Below are 22,007 nucleotides of genomic sequence, written 5' to 3' on the forward strand. Positions count from 1 at the left end.
TATAATTATAGAAAAAGAAAATGATATAAATGAGAAAAATAATAATTCTACACTATTGTACATTTAATAGAATCTAATAAAAAAAATTGGATATAAAAAGATTATATCTTTCCTGTAACAAATAAAATTTCTTTATTTGTTAATTAACAAACAATATTATCTTAATCTATCTTTTTAATCAATTAATTTCTATCAAATTAAACTATTAATCCTATCATAAAAATTGTGTGTATCAAAAAATATATATATATTTTGAAAATGAACCAAATTGTCAGCAACAAATACACATTCCCCTCCCTATAAACGATTTTATTGCTCCAAAATGAACACTCGAAGCCATCTACCACTACATCTCATTTTCATCCACGAAATCAACATCGTGGATTCCCAAATTTCCACATGAATTCCTTTCCTCCTTTCACAATTTGTACGTCTTTGTCTAGTTCTACGAGCGATAGAAATCTCGCAATCAACTCGATCGTGGAAAACTCTCGAGAGGCAAATCTCTCGAGAAAATTCTCTCCCTTTCTTATCGTCACATCCAGAGAATTTCGAAAATTCGGTTGCGAAAGTTGAGAATAAAAAAAAGTCATCAGCATCGAATTTTTTTTTTATTAAATATATGTTTTTCAAGCATTGTAAATAAATATTTTCAAAATGTTCGTCGATAATATTATAATTCTCCGTTCTTTTCGTTTCTATCGTTGAATGATTCTGTAATGAGAAGTTCTCCAATTTTTTTTTTTTATATTTAGAATAATTTAATATCATGTATATATCATGACAAGAAGTTTTTGAAGAAATTAAAATACATTCGTTATTTGAAATTAATTTTAATGCCCAATTCTACGTCACTGCGTATTGTCAGAGATCAATTGGAAAGATACACACACTCTCTCTCTCTCTCTCTCCTCGTGATTCCTTCCGTTTTTCATCTCACCTCTCGTTAATTGTATCAACTGTTCTCGCTTCTGGTAATTAAGTTCGCAATGGAGGCGGAGGAGCACGGTGTAATTTTACCACCGCCTCCTCCAACGAGTTTAATGTCGCGACAGTTTTGTTTCGTGTGCAGATTCCAATTTATTTTATCGTTACCAGTTTAATTGGAGTTAATGGCGTTTTGTGTTACAACTCGGACGGACTCATTTTATCCATCGGAGTGCACGTGGAAATGATGAAACTGGACGCGAGAAGTAATTTTTTTTATTTATTATTTTTTTTATTAAATTTGGAGAATTGATTCAATCATAAAGCATCGTGCTTCTTTTTTGTCAGAGTTTTTTGCTGATTGCATAAATTAATAAATTAATAAAATTAAGCAATTCTTTTCCTTGGACAGAAAATCAATTATAAATTTATAAACAATTTCACTCTGAATTCTCCCTCCTAAAGATAATATTCCATCTCAATTTACTCTGCTTGAAAATACAATTAATAGAATTGTAGTTTAATAATAATCCATCTAAATCGTGGATTCTAATATAATCTAATCCATTATCGTGGAAGTTTATTGTACAATATCCTGCGAAGTAAACCGTCCGTTTAAAGATATTTCAACAGGTTATAAAATATATAAGATATATAAGATCAACTTTGTAATATCCATATGCATTCATTTCCAACACAATTGATAACGTAAATTCCCTCTATTTTTTTATAAATTATATTAACATATAAAAATTTCACACACTTGGTAAACACAAATCTTCCATTTTTTCCCCCCACTTACTATAAAAACGTGTGTCAAAATTCAATAAACATGGAATTCACGAACGATCAATTAAAAAAATAAGTATATACTTATATATATATATATATATATAAAATAAATTACTCACTTTGCAAGCAATCCGCGTTCAGCAGGTCCTTGCACTTTTCGTGGCACTTGACACCGCACTCCGTACACCGCACCCCTTGTCGGGCGATACCCCAAAGAAGGCCCTCGCACTCGTAGCAATAGGTAGGCGACGTGGCAGTCCATGTGACGAATTTGTGAGGCGTGGTCGAGGAGATCGGGTAGATCATCGCCTGCAGCGTTTTCTTGTACACGTGCATCTTCTGCGGGGTGCAGTATCGTTGCACAGGCAAATTAGTATAAACGCAACGAAGTGAACTGAATCGGGGGAAGGTGGGATACTCTTCATTTGCAAGGATCATTCTAACCATCGACTCCACTCGCTTCGCTGCTCGTTCGAAATTCGATGGTTTTTTTTTTTGGGAGTGAGAATTTTTCTAGACGTACTTTTGGTAGATTTTTTAGGTAATATTCAACCACCTTAGAAATTCTTCTAAGAAGCTTTTCAGTAGGATTATATGGTGGTTCAATCTTAAATAGATAGAGTATTGTAAAAGATATTTTATAGTAAAGTTTAAATCTTCATTTTTATTTGTTCAAATCCTATATATAAATTAGTAATTATCAACATTACATTATCTAATAAATCATTCCTCTACAAGAAAAAATAAAAACTCTCGTTCCTTCTGAACAGATTGTCCGAAGAAATTATTTTTCTCCAAGATCAAAATCCTCGATTCCATCGATTTTCGTTAGAGCAGAGGACGCGTCCAAGGTGTAGGCATTCGCGCGTGACCAATCGACGAAGAGAGCGCGAACAGACACGGGTCGAAACCCCAAAAACTATCCTCTTCCGCTACGTATGATACCCTCCCTGATTCAATGCTCCCAAAATTCAACAACAAACGAACGAACGAACGAAAAAAAAAATGCATCCACTTTCATCCTATAGTTTTCGAAACCGTGTCCACAACACTCTCTTCCACTACCTCGCAATCATTCCTATTACTCCTATTCGTTCCTCCTATCGTGAACTCACCTTTCGTGTGAAACTCTTGCTTCGTTCTCATGCAAGATCAAAGGTACAAAAATATATATATATATATATACTCACTCACTATATATATACATACGTATGTATACATATATACTGTATGCGTGTGTGTGTGTTTACTGTGAAATCGGTGTCATTCATTCGAAACGTCACGCTAGCTCTCGTACATAATTACGCGGACAATCATAACGTGCCAGAGGGGAATTGGTGTGCCTGGCGAGACCTAATTACATACGCAATCCTGTGTACACGGATTAAACAAGAGGGGGGGGTGGGGTGGGGTGGAATTTCCACGGGGTTGTTGTTGCTGTTATTGTACGTTGGTTTGGTTTTTTGGAATGTTCATCACAAGTTCAAGATTCTCAAGAGGATTCTCTCTACTACTCGCTCGAAACGTACGATGCAATTGTTCATGCATCTTCGTCCTTTCGAATTTCTCACGCTCTAACTCAAGAAAGGGGAAGGGAGGGAAGTGGTGGCGCAAGCCGTATCGAGGGGGGTTTTTTTCTTTTTCTTCTTCTTCTTTTTTTTTTTATACGTGTTTCTCAACGCGGGTGCGTCCGTTGCGCTCGCGTAGATCAAATTTGCGCTGCCTGTGATCACGATTGTATTGCGTGGGCGGATGATACACATTGCGTATATTTCACGAAGGAAGGAGTGTGTACTTGCGGGTGTACATATTTGTTGTCATCAAGGAAGAAGAGCAGAGAGATATGTTTGATTTTGCTTTACTTGGAAAAGGTGATTGTTTGCGGAGATCTTCATTTTGTAAAGGGGATGGTTGTAATAGTAATAGTTATACCATGCACTTCGCGCACTGGAATAATTCTGTGTTCCTTTCGATTAACAGTGAATTCACGTCTCTTTACTGTTTAGAGATTTATCTAGTATTTTCTCTCTATCTACGTTGTAATTTTTAGTAAAATTGTAGCGTTTGAGATTGTGGAGATAATTTTTTTTTCAATGATTCTCCGCTTGGTCTCGAAATTTATGCAATAAAAATTGTTTCGAGAGGAATATAACATAATATTCTTGATTTAATTTAATTTTACGGTTGTTTGCGCGCGAAACAATTTATCTTTTCATACTCTCGAATTTTCTTTGAAATCAACTTTTAAGTTTTTAAGTTATTTTCTATTAGTATTTTTTTTTTTACAGATAACGAAACACAGGTAATTATTTTAAGGATTTCACATTGAAACGGAATTATCATTGATTTTTACTTTTCATTTTGACTTTTGTATCATCGAAAGAATAACCCAAGATATCCAAAATCAATGCACGTCCCGCGGCAAATGGAATTCGGCACGTGATTCAAATATTTCGAAGAAGCCACTGCGAGAAGTAACTCTCTGCTTTTCTTTTTCGAAAAAATGAATTTCATATTTGACGTGCACAGGCAACGCAGATCGATTTTCCTAAAATTCGCGCAATGATAAGGAGCGCTCTACTACAAGGGGAACACAGGATCTATATCTTTTTCGTGTCTTCGTAGGGTAATAAAACGGGCTCGAGGATACTCGAACCCTCGTCCCCTCCTTCTTCTCTGCACGATTTTTATCTTTCTCTCGTCTTCGACACTTTCTCGTCGGTCGGACGATCGACGAACGAAAAAAATGTTTACTGGCCACGTTTCTGTTGTGGCGAAAGAAAAAAGAAAAAAGAAAGAATACAACAACAAAGTTTTTCCTATCGATTCGACGAATGTAATCCTTTGGCTTCGTTTTCTTTTTTTCTTTTTTTTTTTCAACCAAGAGTTCGAGAGAAAGAGAGAGAAAAAGAGATGGAGGGTGAGCACGTTCTCTAGATGTCGTATTACTATTGGAAACGCTCTGCAAGGGGGTGTAAAAAAGCATCGATCCGCTAAAAAGCACTATAAAGGTAATAATGTCGTGAGCTCAGGATGTTCCACATATTCGTCCGTTTTTTTTTTTTTTGCTTCGAGTATTTGCAGGCTATTTCGATGGAGTTTTCCGAGAGCGGGAATCTGAATCGTTATTTTCGAAACGTTGGAAGATGAAATTTTTATTTAAAATTATAAATCGATTGTTTGGCTATTCTTATTTCGAAAATCGGAAAATGCCGTTAAATGTTGTTTCATTTATGTATATATACCTCTTTAAATCAGATTCTCCCATGATATTTCAATCCTTATTTTTAATTAACTGTCACAGAATTACAATGAAATTCTGTCAATTTGTATAACACAGATAGACCTCGAGCAAGTCAAATTTTGAAACTTCAAATTGTAATCGATATGTTCCCTTTGCACGATTTAAATTTTACACTTTTCAGAAATCAACTTCGATACATCGAAATAAATAAGATGCTTTCCAATTCTTACGTTTAATTAATTTACCCAAACTGAATTGGATGAACGGAACAATCGTTCGATTTTATAAAATCGATCAAATACTTCCAATTTTTACTTCCGATAATTTACTTACAGATGAAAAAGTTTGATCATAGAGGAATTCTTCATCATGGTTTCGGAAATCATGAGTGGATATCGGCGGGTGCGTTTGCAAACAGGACGAACACGAGGAACATCCGACACCCATGACCAGGAATCGGACTCTCCTAGCTCTATCCTAATTTATACTCGGTTTACATGACCATTGTAGCATCTCATATCCGCGAGTAACCTACACGTGACCCACATACATATACACACATCGCGATGATACCGCACGTTTCGACCGCTACGTGGCGCTCACGTTTGGCAATGCTCGCGACGAGTGTGTACAAATACTTATTATGCAGATATGCGATATACTCGAAAACGTTCACCCTAGCCGCTAAAGAGAGATAGAAAGAGATAGGCAGAAAGATAGATAGAAAGAAAGAGAAAGAAAGAAAACGATCTCGTCTAGATTCGCTACGAATTTTGCTTTTTCTCGCAGAACGTGTTTCAGAACAGAACGGAAAAAAAGAAAGAAATAAATAGAAAGAGACAGAAAAGAAATGATAGAAGTAAAGCAAAGAAATAGAGGAAGGAAGAAAGAAAGAAAAAGAGAAAGAGAGAGAGAAAGAGAGAGAGAGACAGGTTGGGCCACACTTACGTGAAAGAAAAGAGCGCGGAAATGAGGATAAAATGCAGCATAGTTCATGTGAAAAGAAAAAAAGTTATCAGAAAAATAATTATAGTTTAGTTTAGCTTCGTCGGCGAGCTATCGTCGCTGGATAACGCTTGGATATGTTTATTTTGTTTGTTATTTCGTTATCGCTTAAATTTTATGATGACGCGTTTCTTAATATGGGTGTTTGATTACAAACAATCGTGAATTTTCGCCTATTATTCATCGTTACAATAAACACGGCGAATGACTCGTTGTTTTCGATCGTCGCGCAAAACGAAATTCGCGCCACTCGACGCCATTTTCAACATGATCCTTAGGTTAATGAAATTTTGCTGAATGTGAATCTTGCTTCTTAAAATTCTGACGATAAAGCGTCTTTCCAGATTCCAGTAATTTTTATTTAACCTTTTTTCTACTTTTTTCTCTTCTTGCTCGCCGGGATCGAAACGTTATTCCGCTTAAAATTATTTTTATGTATTTCTATACGACACACAGCTCGTTTTAATTATAATAAAAGCGCTTAATTATTTTTCAGAGTGACGAAGATATGAAAAAGTGAATTTCTTTTATAGATTCTTTTTCGTTTTTTTTTTATTTGTTAAGAAAAGAGGATAAATTTTTCCCAGAGATATTGTTTAATTCGCGACCAAGTTATTACGATTTGCTTTCAAGATTTAACGAGTCGGATAATATGCGTTTTTTCTATCTTTGAGAGAATTTTAAATATAAAAATATTTAGTTTTATTTAAGATATTATCGTTTGGTTAATCCGTATTAAAATTCTCAAATAGAATTATGAGATATTTATAAATATTAAAAATAAATTAAATGTTTCATCTTTTATATCTTCATCAGACCAAAAAATAATAAAATTTGTACAGCTTGTTTTTTAAGTATGGAGATTATTCTTAATATTTAGTTGAAGAAAATTTGTTTTTGAATATTTTATTTTCATTTAAAAATTAGATAATAATGGAATATATAATCTTTATATACATTTTGTTGTCGAGTTTTAGCATAAAATACGAACAATTATTTTAAAAATTCTCTTTAAATTGGAAAAATAATTAGTGAAAAAAGAATACGAATATCAGAGATGCAGAAATAAAACCATATCAATTTTTCTCCAGTCTAATGATGAAATGTTAGCAAGTATATTTCACTTGAAACTCAAACTTCAAGAAATTCCACAATATCTTATACCTTGCCATATATTTTCTTGCAAATTCAATACAATTTTTCTCTTTCTTCTCTGAAATTGATCAAAATTTTAAAAATTATTCCAAATTATTCTCATTTTTATTCACATTCATATCAATTTAAATAGTTAATCAGTTAATATAAAAACGTAATTTTATTTTTCTTTAATTTTTTTCTAAATAACGCGAAATATTCTTCCAAAGAAAGTTTCCAAACTCTGCAATCCGTTTTAAAACCATAAAAATAAAAACTCACAATTCCATACAATTTAAAAGAAAATATACCCTTTTAACTTTTCCAATCACTTCAATCTTTTCTCCAAACTTGAAAAAACAATCTGTGCAATTTATACCCGCATCTTCGCGTTATCTAACGAACTTCGATAACGCATCAAGGTCGCCTATCGTCCTCACGCGATCCTCCAATCAATGTCGAGGAGACTTCTCGTTTTTCTTTCTTTTTATTTTTTATTATATATTATTATTATTATTACTTTTTACGACACTCGATGAAATCGACACGATTTTCACGAATTTCATCGCGTTCCAACGTGCTATTCCGCGAATGATCCACGCCAAGATTGACTATCAAGATTCTTCTAAACGAGCTTCATTAGCGGATATTAAAAAAAAATTCCCCGACCAGTGAGAGGAAGCTTTAATTTCACTTCGCCTCCTCGACCCTCGACGTTTGCGCGGGAAACGCTTCCTTCATTTCAAAACAAATCTAAACATTCCAGGAACATTCGATTCCCTGGATTCTTTCCTCTCGATCGCGTTGGCAATCCAAGTTTTGCCTGGATAATCATCTTTCGTGTGTGTGTGCGAACGTGCGTGCGTGTCGCATGAAAAACGTTTCCATATATCATTCTCATATATACTCATCGAAACGATAAATTTTCTAATTTTAGAATAATTTGTGAATAAATAAATAAGGAATTGATATTAGAAAGTTGTAAAAATTTGGGATTTTTTTGGGAATTGAGATCGATTTATATATTATACCAAAAATTTATCCTCGTAAGGATTCGATTCATTTTTCATTCTTTATCTTATTTTTTTTTCTCCTTCTTTTATTTATATTTACTCATAAAATAACATGGAACGAGTTAAGGTTTAACAAAAAAATTATAATGAAAGAAAATTCTTTTAATCTCGATCCCAAGATCACGTTTTTCACGCGAGGAACATATATTATAATTTCAGAAATTACGATCGTTATAAAATGTTCGAATTAGTTCTCGCAGTTATGTATGAAACGATTGTAGATTATTTTATATACGAAATAGGAAACGCGATAAATGACGATGATGGCTGAAAAAGATATACGTTAAAGAAGGAATTCTTACCAGCTCCTCGTCGTTCAAGGTCGCTCTTGGCACCGCCGAGGTTAGACCAGCCGCGTTCCTCTTGGTCGCCGCCATTGTCTGAGAAAAGATAGAGAATTAATTCTCGTCTGATTCATTAGAGACGACGTCATCCGGTCTATCTATTGTGTAGACAGAGATAAAGAGCGAGGAAGAGATGAGAATGACGAATTAGGAAAAGAAAATAAGAACGATGAAGAATATAAATGAGAGTGAGATTGAAAGGAAAAAATGATAAACGTGAATATATATATATATGTATATTTGCACAACGAGAGTATATTATAAAAAAGATACAAATTCTCTTTTCTTCGATTTTCACTGAACGATTAAAGAAAAGAAAAGAAAAGAAAAGAAAGGAAAAGAAAAGTGATAAATAGATGAAATAAATCGTATATAAACGTGACACCGAGAATTACATTTGGCATAGATCTTTCTTGTTGATATTTTGTATGAAGTGTGTACAATAATAAATTCTGCGCGTTGTTGAATCGTAATTGTGTGTAATGGAACATTGCGATTTGAAAAAAGAAAGAAAAAAAAAAAAGATTTATAGAGAAACGTATCATGCCAAATATATTATTGAGATATTTGCGTTGTTATTTACAAATGTTATTTACAGTCACGGTAAGATGTGTTTTATTTACATTGGCTTGTTTTCAAAGCCGTGCCTTCAGCATTTTTCTCGTGATCAGAGTAAAAGCTTCTCGATATCTAACAGATAAACTTTAGCGCAAATTTAAAGAATGAACTTGAAGAAGAAGATATTTCAATCAAGTGACCAATCAAATATTAGTAGAGAACAATATTTATCAACAGTTTCCCGAATAAACCTCGATATAAATCGATCGTAAAGGGAGATATTCGATTCGATAATTCGATAATAACAAACGAGCGTGTAATTTCATTCGATAATAATAAACGAAGTGGCAACATTTCATTGTATTTGCGAAACAAAACTCGACAATATTAACTCGCATAAATATCACGAGAAACACGAAGATCGAGAAACTCTCTGCTCGGGAACGAATTCGCAACTCGTTTTAATCGAGAATGAAACACAAGTATCATCATTGATAAAAGACACTTAGAGAAATATAGCGGAAATATATGCTAATATAAATCAGCCCCATAATTGAACGTATATGTACGAAATAAAAATAAAAAATGGAACGATATGGATGTATAATCCGACAAAACTCGAATATACACAAAGTATATATGTTTATAAAATATATACGATGAAACGAATGAAAAAAAGATAAAATAAAAACACAATGAATGTATAAATAAAAAATCATAACTACGAAGAAAAGATAAGTAACGAAAAGAAAAAAGATATAAGAATAAAACGCAAGGGATGATGGTGAAAGGCGTATAGCGAGATAGAGGTGATGAATCTCTAGAGAATCTAATCCAATTAACATATTGGCGCCTGGTCTGGCGCACTGGTTGGCTAGATTTCAATTAAGATATTATGCACGGGGCCCCGTGCACGTTGCATGCGCTACTGTCTTGCCTCCTTTTGACAGACTGCTAATTCGGAGCAACTAATTTCGCGCCTCATCTATAATATATGCTCTCGCTCTCTATATCGGTTTTTTCTACTTTCTCAAAAGCGTGTGTGCGTGTCTATATATGTATGTATATTTACAGGCATTTTATACACGGGGCACCGTGTCATCTCTCTTTTCACCTTTCTTCGAATACCAATTGCGACGCTTATTGTGAATTATACAAGTGAATACTTACTTACAAGAGGAAATTATCGTAATAATCGTGTATCAATATTTTTTTTTAATCGAACACAATTTTCTTGTTGTCGTTTTTTTTTCTTTTTTTGGGATAAGTCGTTTCAACAGAATTATGGATCTTATATTTTTCTTGGATTTGGATATTTTTCTTTCTTTCTTTCTTTCTTTTTTTTTTTTTTTGGTTCTTTTCTTGGAGGACTATTCGAGACTATTTTTTATGAGATAACTTTGCTGTCCCTTTCTCACTTTTTGGAAATTAAATATCGTTTGTTGAGAAAGAAAAGAGATAATTATTAGAGAGAGAGAAAGAGAGAGAAAGAAGGGAAGAATTTATTAAGAGATGTACTCGTTTCGAAACTGTTTTTTTTTTTTTTTTTTGAAAGATTTAAAGACTTTTTACTCGTCTAACTATTAAGAAATTAAGAGATCCTTGTTTCGCGTGTATTAAACAGATTTGTACGTTCAATATAGGAATAGAGATATATCGTATTTCCCTCGTACGTTTTTATAATACTTCTCATAAGAATTTTCAATTTCACGAATTTTTTCGCAATGAGATTTTGATTTCTAAAATTAATGTTATTTATATCTATGAATTTGTTAGATTTAATACACGCTTAAAACCACGACCTCCACAAACACAAACGTGTCATATTATTTATAACCCACTAATTACTAATATCTGCTCTACCCATACATGCGATCATCGTGGCGAACATTCTTTACGCGTGCGGGTACACAGAAGATTAAAAAGTACGAAAAAATAAAATCGACGATCCAATTTCATCGTCTCGACAACATCTTCGAGCGATTATCGATCCAAATCGACACTTCCCTTGCTACTTTTCAGTCAATCGTTCAATCGAAAAGTAGCGGGAACGAAAGTAGGAAAATTTGAGAAGAATTTTCTCGTTCGAGACATAAATAGAGCATAAATACACGAGCAAATTGAACAAATTGAAGTACAACGAGCAACGCTTTCCTTTTTGCACGAAACCACGCCATTTCTCTCTTCGTTAAAAATTACTTATAATGTAATTATAAGTACGAGCGTGTAAAATTACTTGATCCTTTCCATAGGTTAAAAAATCTTCCCGTGAGTGATTAAACGAATAGTTAACGCAGTGACGGACAAAATGGCGGTCGTCATTCATGGGTAGAGCGTTGCTCGTGCGCTTAAAAAACGAATAATCGAAATAAGGAAATAAACGAGAAGGAGAAGGCAAGCGAGTATATAATAAAGTATCGCAGATGCGAACAAAAAGTAAAATCGAGCAAAAATTAAAGGTGAGAAAATAATGAAGGAAAATAGAAAGAGAGAGAGAGAGAGAGAGAGAGAGAGAGATAGAAAGAGAAAGAGAGAGAAAGAGAAAGAGAGAGAGAAAAGTGCAATATCAATGCATACAAGCTGAAGCATGCGCTACGTACGGCGAAACAAGCCTTTTTATTTAAACTTCGTTAAGGAGGCATTTAATTAGTACCTTCAAGACCTGGAGGTAGAGTTTTTGAGATTTTTTGAGAGGTTTTTTTCAGTGAGTGGTTTTGTTTTTTTCAGGTGTTCAGGTGGATACAACAACGGGCGCCACAGAGAACAAACAAAGAAAAATGGCATTATATGCCGGTTAGTACGTGTATCAATTGCAGCATCTTTCTAATTAATTTTTCTTTTTTTTCTCTTCTAATACCTCGTACGTTATGGATAACAGATACATTTAGAGATTAGAGAGAGGAGTGGAATAACAGGCGTATCGATCTTTCCATCGAGATGGATAAGACAACCTTTGTCGAAAACTGGATCGATTCATTCTCGTTGTTCACATGAAAATGCCATCTAATATGCAAACTGCAGCGTGATTTTTATTCAAAAATCAACACTTCCAAGATACTTTATTGTTATTCCATCTCGATGAACTTGAAAATCTAAAATTGCTGGATCCGAGTCGCACATCCCTCCACCCACACCGTAATTCCCCCCTCAGAATATATCGAGAATTGCGCTTAAAAACGAGCATCGAGCCGCTCGAAAAGAAGCGAAGCCCCGGAACTCGGTTTCCACCAACTTTTCGAGGTTCTTCATCATCGATCGCCTTCGAGCTTTTGTTTCCGGTTCGATTCGGCGGGATAATGCACTTCTTGGATCGCGGAGCTCCAAGGACCAAGGTCACGACGTTACACAACAATCAAGAGTAAAAAAAGGAGAGAGAGAAAAAAAAAATAATTGTCGAACATCGAACATATACAGGGATCACAGACAGACGGGGTCGAGGTTTCTAAAGAGGGTTGAAAATTCGAGCAGACTCGAGGATGGACGGATAACTTCGTGGATCGAGGATAATTCCATCCTCCTCGAATCATACTTATATAGGAGAAAAAAAAAAAAAATAATAAAAAAAAAAATATATATTATCGAGTGCAAATTCATTGAAATGAAATTTTCGAGAAATGATTTCTTGAATTATTATTTTTCGTTATTAAATTACGCGATTGTGAGAGCATTATTATCATTTTCGATGTGGAAAACGATTTTTAAATAGTAAGTCTCGAGAGTTTTATTTCTCAAGTTGTATTTGCACCCTAATTTCGTCGAAGTCCATCCGCATCGATTGCACTAGACTTCACACAGAACACATACGCGATTAGATCGAGCGAAAATCGATATGTACTTATCATTAGTGGAACTTTGTTTGGCATTGAGAGAAAATTGAACGTTAGGAAATTATAGTTCTATAGAGTTATTTCTCTAAGTATTGAAAATTGTACATAATTTACCAGTACATAAATTACCATGTTTTGTAAGATGAAACATGTGTTAAATTAATGTTGTAATTGATGTATTTCATTTAATTCGATTTTATTTTCTCTCTTAAATATATTTTTCTATACTTAATAATACAATAATTATTTTTAAATGTATATTTTGTATTAATATAACGAAATAATTAAAAACTTTAATCAAAAATTTTTGAACAATGGCAGATTCAAGATTTTAATTGACTTTTAAGTTAAATTGAAACTGAATTACCTTGCTTTTGTTTGCACATTTGTGTAGAATAACAGGAGAGAAGCATTTAAATTAAAAGATATAATAGAGTATGATCGTAATAAATATAAAAAGTAAGATTAAATTTAAATGGAATTATAATTTTTTCTTCTTTTTTCCCTTACTATTTTTTGCCCAAATCGTTAAATATATTCTGTTCCTTTTTTTATCTTTGCAAATTCATGAGCAAATGGCATATAAAATTTAGCCAACATCGAGGGATTTTATCTTGGTTTTCCACAGATGCAAAATTCTCCCTTGCATTTTCTTTATTCGAGACATAACGGTTAAGTATTAATATTACCCTTGACGCATAAGAAGTTGAGGCACGCATTTGCATGGTTCAAATAATCAATTATGAATGATGCAGAGATAACTTTCCTCAAAGTCGTCTTTTTTTAGAAACTGTCGTAACGTCTTGCTTCACTCGCAGTATAAAAATTTCAAGTATTATTATCTAGAGAATAAATTATTTAAAATAAAATGAAAGCACCTTAAATTTTTTAAATAAAATTTTAGATTTGAAAATTCAATATTATTTCACTGACTTTAATTCTAATTCGTATAAATGAATAAATATATAAGTATGATTAGTTAATAGTTATGTGGCACTAGTATCATTAGTCGCCATACTGTCATCATCATTTCGAACCTTCATTAAGCTCGTTATACATTTAAAACGATATTTATAACGACAGAAATTGACTTCAAACAGTAATAAAAAAAAAAAAAAAAGAAAATTCAACACGTGTCAACAAAATATCAAAAACCAATTTCACAATTTAAATAATTAAAATAATTTAAATTTGACCGAGTTACTTTGTCCCGTTTCGTGCCATGTTTCTTTTTTCAAAAAGCCACATACGAGAAACCTAAATAATTACAGCAATTGAGTAATGAGTTTCTTTTTTTTTTTGCTCAAAGTCAAATAAATATTTCTGCTTTTAATAAACGAATAACGATCGGGTCGCACTTTTAAAAGTTTCGTTTAAGTCGTCATGTGAACACGCAAAGCTTTTCAGGATTAATCATGGCGCGTGTGACGTAAGTTCGCCGTTTTTTGAACGTCCTCTCGAGCACGCAGGTAATTACATGCACTGGCGTTGGATACAGAATCTCGTTCGAGTATTTCCACGCTCGGTTTTCCTCGCAATTAACATGTTTTTTTATGACACGGAATCCCATTCTCGAGAAATTTCTATATAATTTTTCCTTTGTGTCGAATGGAATGAATTATACATAAATGAAAATTATTACGTATTGTTGCAAGAAGAATATTGTTTCAACAATATATCATATCGTGACGAAATAATTTTGAAATAATTTCGTGAAATCTTTCAATATGGAACGAAAGAATGTTTTCTTCATGTTCGAGTAATAATATGGTAAAATAAATAATTGAAAATATCTTGTTAAGTTTCTGTGAATGAACTTAAAGTAGAATCGAGAAATTTTCTATGAATCTGAAATTTTATATTGAACAAATTGAAAAGTTAAAAGTTAAAAGTAAATTATACTTTTTGAGAAAGAAATTATGAACAAATGTTTGATCATTTGAAATGACGATGGAATATATGAAGAACGAATAATCGATAAAATTTTTTTCGAATAAACAAACAATAAAATATTTTATTGCGAAGAAAGAAGAAAAATAAAATAAATATTTTATTTGAATAATAGTTTATTTATTATGTTTATTTCATACGCTCAATCCTATTTTGAAAAAGCATTGCGTGGAATGTTCAATATTTAATTCTTAACAAAGATTTTTTTAAAATTAGAACTTTGTTATTTTACGTTCGGAATAAAATCGTATTCAATTACATTTTATTATTAATTTCAATTGCATGCAGAGCTTCGTAGCATACAAATTTGACATTTTTATTTTTCGACAAACATTTATTTTTGAAATCGCTTCAGGGAATTTTTATATTTGCCGTATGTGACTCTTTTTCTTTTTTTTATATTTGGATCCTGTTTTATATCATTTAGCAAAATTTTAGATTTATTTGTAATATCGAAAAAGAATTTTAACTCGAGGAGTAATATTTATTTATTCAAAGGGGAATTATTCAAAAAAATATTCGAGCCAGAAAAATCGATTTTCTAAAAAAGAATTCCGTAATTTCTTTTGCACAATTTTATCGTTGAAAAATATATATGGAACATCCTTGATTCTCAAAACTATTTATCGCTATCAGCGATATCTTTTTTTTTTATTGGAAAAACCCATTCAAATTGCGTGCCCCTGAATTTGCTCGGCTATTTGTTTATTTATATTTTTGCGAATTGAATCAGATCGTATACACAAGTTGATATACAATTAGAAGAGAAATAATATACGAAGTACGTGAGTTGTAAATATAAAATTCTATTTCTTCAAGAGATCGATTCAACGAGATTAATGTTTGAAAGTAATACTATTCTGTTATAACTTTTCGTGGTTATAACTAAAACATAATATGATCTTTTCGAAATTGAATTTTCGTTATATTTTATTCAAACAAGATGTAGATGTAACAAAATATACATGTATATATTTTATAAATTATTGAATTTCTTTTTTACACGTATAAGATAAAATCTCAAAAATACTTAAACTTTACATCACGTACTTCTTCGATTTGAACAAATATACCAACAAGTGTATCAAAATTTAAAGAAATTGATTTATCATAACGCAACCTATATTTATTACCTAACATCTTTATTCTTCTACAAAATTATTATTTATTATACGAATTAACGATTGATCCATTCAATAAAAAATATTTATATTACTCTTTCTAACTCGTGCCTTAAAATTCATAATTTCCATTCAATTTTCTCAAAATTTCTGCCAGAATTTTCCCTCGATCCATTATTGAACGTTGGATAAGGCAAGGAAGGCGGCATTTTCACGAAACACGCGATACGCGAGTGTTTGCAGCCGTTTTCGTAGTTTTCTCGCATGCGGGCGCCATTTTGTGCCTGCTAGACGCGTCACGTGACGGCTCGATCGTGAAATGGCGGTGCAATCGTGAACAGAGATACAGATCCGTCAATGAAATCGGATGAAAAAGAATTCAGACATGTATTTCAACGCGAACACGATTCCTTTTAATGGAGAAGTCGTGCACGAATCGCAACGACGATGGTGATCGCAAATGTTACTCTGCATGGTGGATTTATCGCGTTGTAAAAGCAACCAGGAAATTTATTGGTAGCGTCAATATGCAGGTTTGGCTTTCGGATACGATTGAGAAATTATGGGTGAAAATAAACAAGACGACGGAAGATCTTCGCGGGATATATCTCTTGGCAGTTTTAAATTGGCGGCCATTTATCTTTCTCTTGTAAATTACGGATTGGAGTGTTTTAACCGTATAAATTCAATGGGTCGTTCTAACACATTCTTAATAATTAATCTTAATACTCGGTTTCGGAATTTAGATATCTATTTGTTGAAATTCTTTCGATGTACAGAAATATTAAATTTGATTTGGAGATTTCGCGTTTAGAAACGAAAAATAAAGCAAGATTCTTTTAGGTTTTTTATCTTAAATTGATCTCCTAATTTTTGACTTTTAATCAACTCGAAGTCGAATAACTTCAAAATAATTTTGAATCCCCAATAAATTGGATAAATCCTCAACGATTTTTAATTTGAAAATATACTTCTTCAAAATCGACGACCCATAAATCGCGAGAAACGTAATCTCTTTGATATAAAATTAATTGAAATAGATCCCAGAAATTGTTCACAAACGTCGATGAAATCCTATTCCCCACCATGAGCAACAGGTACGAGGAACGATGTATGAACGTTGCGTCACCATTTCACAGCAAATCCCGACAGCAAGGATGGCAAAAATATTATTCGTCGCCCGTTTTATATATATATATCTGTCCTCGATAGAAAGTTTGATAACGTCGAACGAGCATACTCTGCAAAGCACTAGTAACTGGAGTATACAAATAGCCGGGCTGTTCGCAGACGATTTTCAATAAATCTTCCTTATCTCGAATTAACCCCAAAAAAACGTTCCAAACGTTCTCCTCCTCCCCTTTCCACTTTTACTTTCTACCCAACTTTTCCACCCTTCGAGGAGAAACCCTTGAAAGTTCGTTCGAGGATCGAAACGAACGGTCACGCCTCGTTTAAGAAATGGCGGTCGATTTATAGCGAAACGTTGTCTGTGAACGGCCCCTCTGGAAGAATCTTAGGTTATCGAGAAACGAGACGTAACACCGAAACGCAATACACGCAATCAGGTTGCACGACGAGGAGGGGTCGGTTTTCGATGTGTTCGTGTCGTCCTCGAGAGAAAGAGAGAGAGGACGATTTTTTCTTGTTCTATCGTTGTTTTATATTTTTCTCGAGAGTTACGACACACTTCTCGATCGCTATCGCTTTTTTTTTCCTTTTTTTAAAGAGCAAACGTCTCTCGAAGGCGGCACGAACGGCGTATAACAGATATCGATCTCGCGACAGAAACAGCTTCACGTTGTTCAACGTCGTCGTCATCGTCGTCGTCGTCGTTTTGCGGGAATGGAAGCACGAACGAGATGGAATTGATGAGTATCGATGTGCGAGGTGTAAGGTGGAATTATTTATGGGGAGGTTAGAGAGGGTATTTTGTGTTATTCAATTTTGAAAGAGTTGGAATTGAGAAAGAAAAATTCGTATGCGAGGTAAGAACGATTAGGTAATCGAGAAGCGTTGGTCACAAGAAGCTTTACATGTTGATCGTGGTCGTTGTGTTATTTCGTTGTGAAATAACGTGTCGATTGAATAATCTTAACGTATCGTTATAACAAAACTTTGTTCATATCGTATTTTAATTGTAATTTGTCGTTTTTCTATTGTAAAATAATTTAATCGTCGTGAACTTTAACGAGTTTCAGAATGAAAAATATTAAAAGATGAAATTTGTTTAAATTGTTACAATGATAAAAATTATGCAATGGATGATAGAACGATACGAATATTTGTAATTTTTTATTGCAGTGAACAAATTGCAAATATTGTTGATTTCCTTCCAACTTTTTTAACGTTGAAATAAGCTTAAAGAATTTAATTGCTGGAAAATAGTCGGAAAAAGAAACGATTCTAGATTAAAACCGCAGCAAAGATTGAAGGTAAAATAATTGCTATGAAAAGAATGAGCAGACATAACACAAGATTAATTAATTTCCATCAAGAAAGAATCTTCTCTGAATACATAAAAATACAGAATCGATATACAGAAACGAATTTTACATGAAAATTTGCAATTTTTGCACAGTTATTGTAATTATTATAACAATCCGTTATTTTTCATTCAAATTTTCATTCAAATTTCACGGAAAGTTGTTAAAAAGAATATTTAACGAAATTAAATATTTAATCGAAACCAACGGATGATGTTGATCCAATCAATGCGAATTGAAATGCGAGCGTGGAAAGTGACACAGATTCTGATTTCACTTTCGCAAAGTTTGCGATGAAATGAGCGAAATTTTTAATGGGGAAACTTTTTCCACGACTTTTCGTGACACCGATTTCCATTCGAATCAAAATTTCCAAATTCCAACTATGCTCCACGCGATAAAATTCTACGTATTCACAAAACACACCGGTTTAATCATTGCATTATACATTAATTCCATAAATTCCATAAATTTTATTCTTATTTTTAACAAATAATCCCATTATGCCAGTTATCATTCGAGAAAGTTCAAAATTCCAACGATTCCATACTCTACTTTCCAAAATATTAATTCAACGCACAGTTAATTTATACGATCTCTCGAAACGAAATATTAAAATAATTTTAATTGCAATTGTAAACGTAAAAATTATTTGTGTATCCACCGCAATTCTTCTCAATCGACACGTTACGAATAAAGCAACGAGGTTCACTGGAGACGACACGACTCGAGACGACGACGTCGACGATGAACGAGTGGCCGAGTTAATATGGCCACCGTCTGTTCTTCATTTCCACGAATATGGACGGCCAGAACAACGGCGTCCCGTATACGTGTTATACATATCCATATATGCATGAGGAAACGTTGGCCAGGTTAATGGACAATTGATTACGTACCAGCTCGGAGACCAATGGCACCGATTTTCGGCGCGGCCGAATGTCCGGCATGCTGTCGATGTTGCTGTAGAAAGGATTGTCCCCCGGATGCCTGGAAGAGAAAATTCATTGAAGATTACGTCGCGTTAACCACGATTGAAATTTTCTTTCGAGACAATTCCCTTTCGTCCCAACGTTCGTGTAAAAATGAAATCGAGATTGGACTTGGTAGGTCAAGCAGGAGGAATATATCGTATAGGATAATAGAATTTTGATAAAATTTTGAAAATTATTAGTAGATTATACTGTTAGAATTGGAAATATTTATTATTTATTATAATAAGGAGACAGTTATATTTTATTTATTTAAATACGAATTCATTATTATTATTATTCGAACAGGATTTAAAAAGCAGGAATAAATAAAGCTTTGTTGAAATATCGATGAATGGAAATGTTCTCCTGTTTCTCAGAATCTTTTTTACAGGATTGTTAAACCTCTTCACGATTTTATAACGATTGATACACGATTGCGTGACAATAAATATATCTGATCGTAATAAATCTTTGCCGAGTTAGGTGGACGAATCAGATTAGGGGAGGTAATCGAACTTTTCGATTAAATGGAGAATTTCCGTCACTGAAGACGAGCCACTTAACCGATCAGAACTTTTAAGGAACCCTTAACTCGCCTCCTACTTATCCGATCCTCTTTTCTCATTATCATCAAAGAAGGCTTCTCAACCTTTTATCGAAGTTGAAACGAATTCCGGAAATTAATGGAATAATTCTTTGTAACAAAAGAATCTGAGAAGAGAGAAGTTGATATTGAACAAAAAATTATCAATTAATAATTAAGAATATCAAAGGATTATATAAATGAAGGATTCAAGATCGATTGTGATTCTTATGTAACTTAAGAATCTTTCTAATTGTTAAAATTTGATAAATTAATTAAGATTCTTTGATTTTTTAAACTTTCTTCTAAACCTCTCTATCATAAACTCTCCAATTATAATGTTATAATTAAGAGAGTGTTATAGACTGAAAAGATTTTTCCACCTGATTACAAACAGGAAAACTGGTATTTTGATAGAAATTAAGATTTATCGTTTCGCTTAAACCATGATCTAAATTCACAACAAATCCCTATTTAATTATATCGATTTCGTTGGGAAAATTTATCATTCGATCAAATTAAAATAACATTTCGTTAAGCAACGTATAATGTAATCTGTCACTTTGAGACCGTTTCTCTTATTATCGTCTCCCTTTTTTCTTTTCCCTTCACTTTTTCATTCAGAAAAACACGCAAATACCTTTATACCAAATAAACTCAAAATTTTTTCAAATTTCTCAAGGCAATTATCGCAACAAAGAATTCTTTAAAATATTAAAACGTTGAAATATTATTTTTACGTGTATTTAATAATTTCATACAATAAATTCATAAAAGAATAAGCAATGTAAATATATTATTTTATAAAGTCTCGGTACAATCAAGTAACTAGATTCATAATATTGAAAATTTTCTTAAATAATAATTATCAAACGATTTCTTTTTAATAACAGCTTAAAAATTGTTTTTAAATTGAATTACAACGATCATTATAACAATACTTGTATTATTTTTCCAAAGCTTAAGAATTACAATCACCACTGATTTTCCCACGACTTTTTAATCGATCTAATAATCAAGGTTCGTCAATTTTTTTTTCCCTTTTTTTGAAGAAGTAATCCCCATGAAATCCAACGAAAACGACTTGCAGCAATTTAATTATCGGGCAATAAATTTCCTATATATATATATATTGAAGAATCGATCTCTATTATACCAGTTTAATCAGTAATTCCACGTGCTCGTAACGCGATCGACTGAACGTCGAACAAGGAGACGGTCGACTTTTACGACGAAAGTATCAATACAAATGGAGGGGGGGCCTTGACTTTCAAACCGGATATACATATACATATATACATATATATTCAAATATACAAATATATTCGGATATACATCGGTTGAAAGAATTTATTGCTTCGCGATTAATTTTTTCATATTTGAAAGAACTGATTGTAACCAAATAAAAACGAATAAATAATTCTACGATATGTAACTTATCGATTTTAAAATTTGATTCGAATCAATCCAATAGGATTAATCGCGCCGATGAAAGTAAATAAATTTTCTCGAGATATTTATGGAAATGTTGGTTGAAAACATTTTAAAATAATTAATCTTAAAAACCTCGAAAAGAGAAGAACAATAGATAAATTTTGTGGTTTTTCTTTTGGAGGCGAAAGAAATATTTTGGCGAAAGAAATCGAGGAAAGAAATTGTCTTTGAACTGAGATTATCGATTACGCCGGAAGCCAGAGGTCGGAATTGCAACGATTAAGTGGCACTTTCAGCGTTGACCCCCTTTAAGAGGCTTGTCACTCGATGAACATCTTGGTTTTTATGTCAACCGGTGTCTGGATCAAGAGCTAAGCTTTGTTGTATCAAATGGATAAAGAAAAGGATATCGTTCTTGGTGAATGAAATAGTCGATGGAACGTTTTGTTTCTATAATTGGAACTGAAATGAAATATTTGTAATGAATACGATAATAAAAGTAATCAAAAGATTATTATTGTTAAAAATTTAATTCTAATGGAGTGAAGAATAATT

At 32.9% G+C, this 22,007-nt stretch overlaps 1 protein-coding gene across 6 annotated transcripts in view; it reads right to left on the minus strand.

Annotated features, from left to right (window-relative positions):
• Nucleotides 1-22,007, minus strand: part of LOC108001507 (uncharacterized) — a 189,693-nt gene that overhangs the window by 43,537 nt on the left and 124,149 nt on the right. For 5 of the 6 annotated variants that reach the window (XM_062076192.1, XM_028668338.2, XM_028668345.2 and 2 more), the window contains 3 exons: nucleotides 19,361-19,451; nucleotides 8,478-8,555; nucleotides 1,839-2,058 (listed from right to left, as the gene is read on the minus strand). In XM_062076192.1, the coding sequence (XP_061932176.1) occupies nucleotides 1,839-2,058; nucleotides 8,478-8,555; nucleotides 19,361-19,451 (389 nt within the window). The remainder of the gene's footprint in view (nucleotides 1-1,838; nucleotides 2,059-8,477; nucleotides 8,556-19,360; nucleotides 19,452-22,007) is intronic. The other variant, XM_062076193.1, reaches the window with a different exon arrangement.

This window comes from Apis cerana, linkage group LG6 (assembly GCF_029169275.1).
Source record: "Apis cerana isolate GH-2021 linkage group LG6, AcerK_1.0, whole genome shotgun sequence".
NCBI classification, from domain to species: domain Eukaryota; kingdom Metazoa; phylum Arthropoda; class Insecta; order Hymenoptera; family Apidae; genus Apis; species Apis cerana.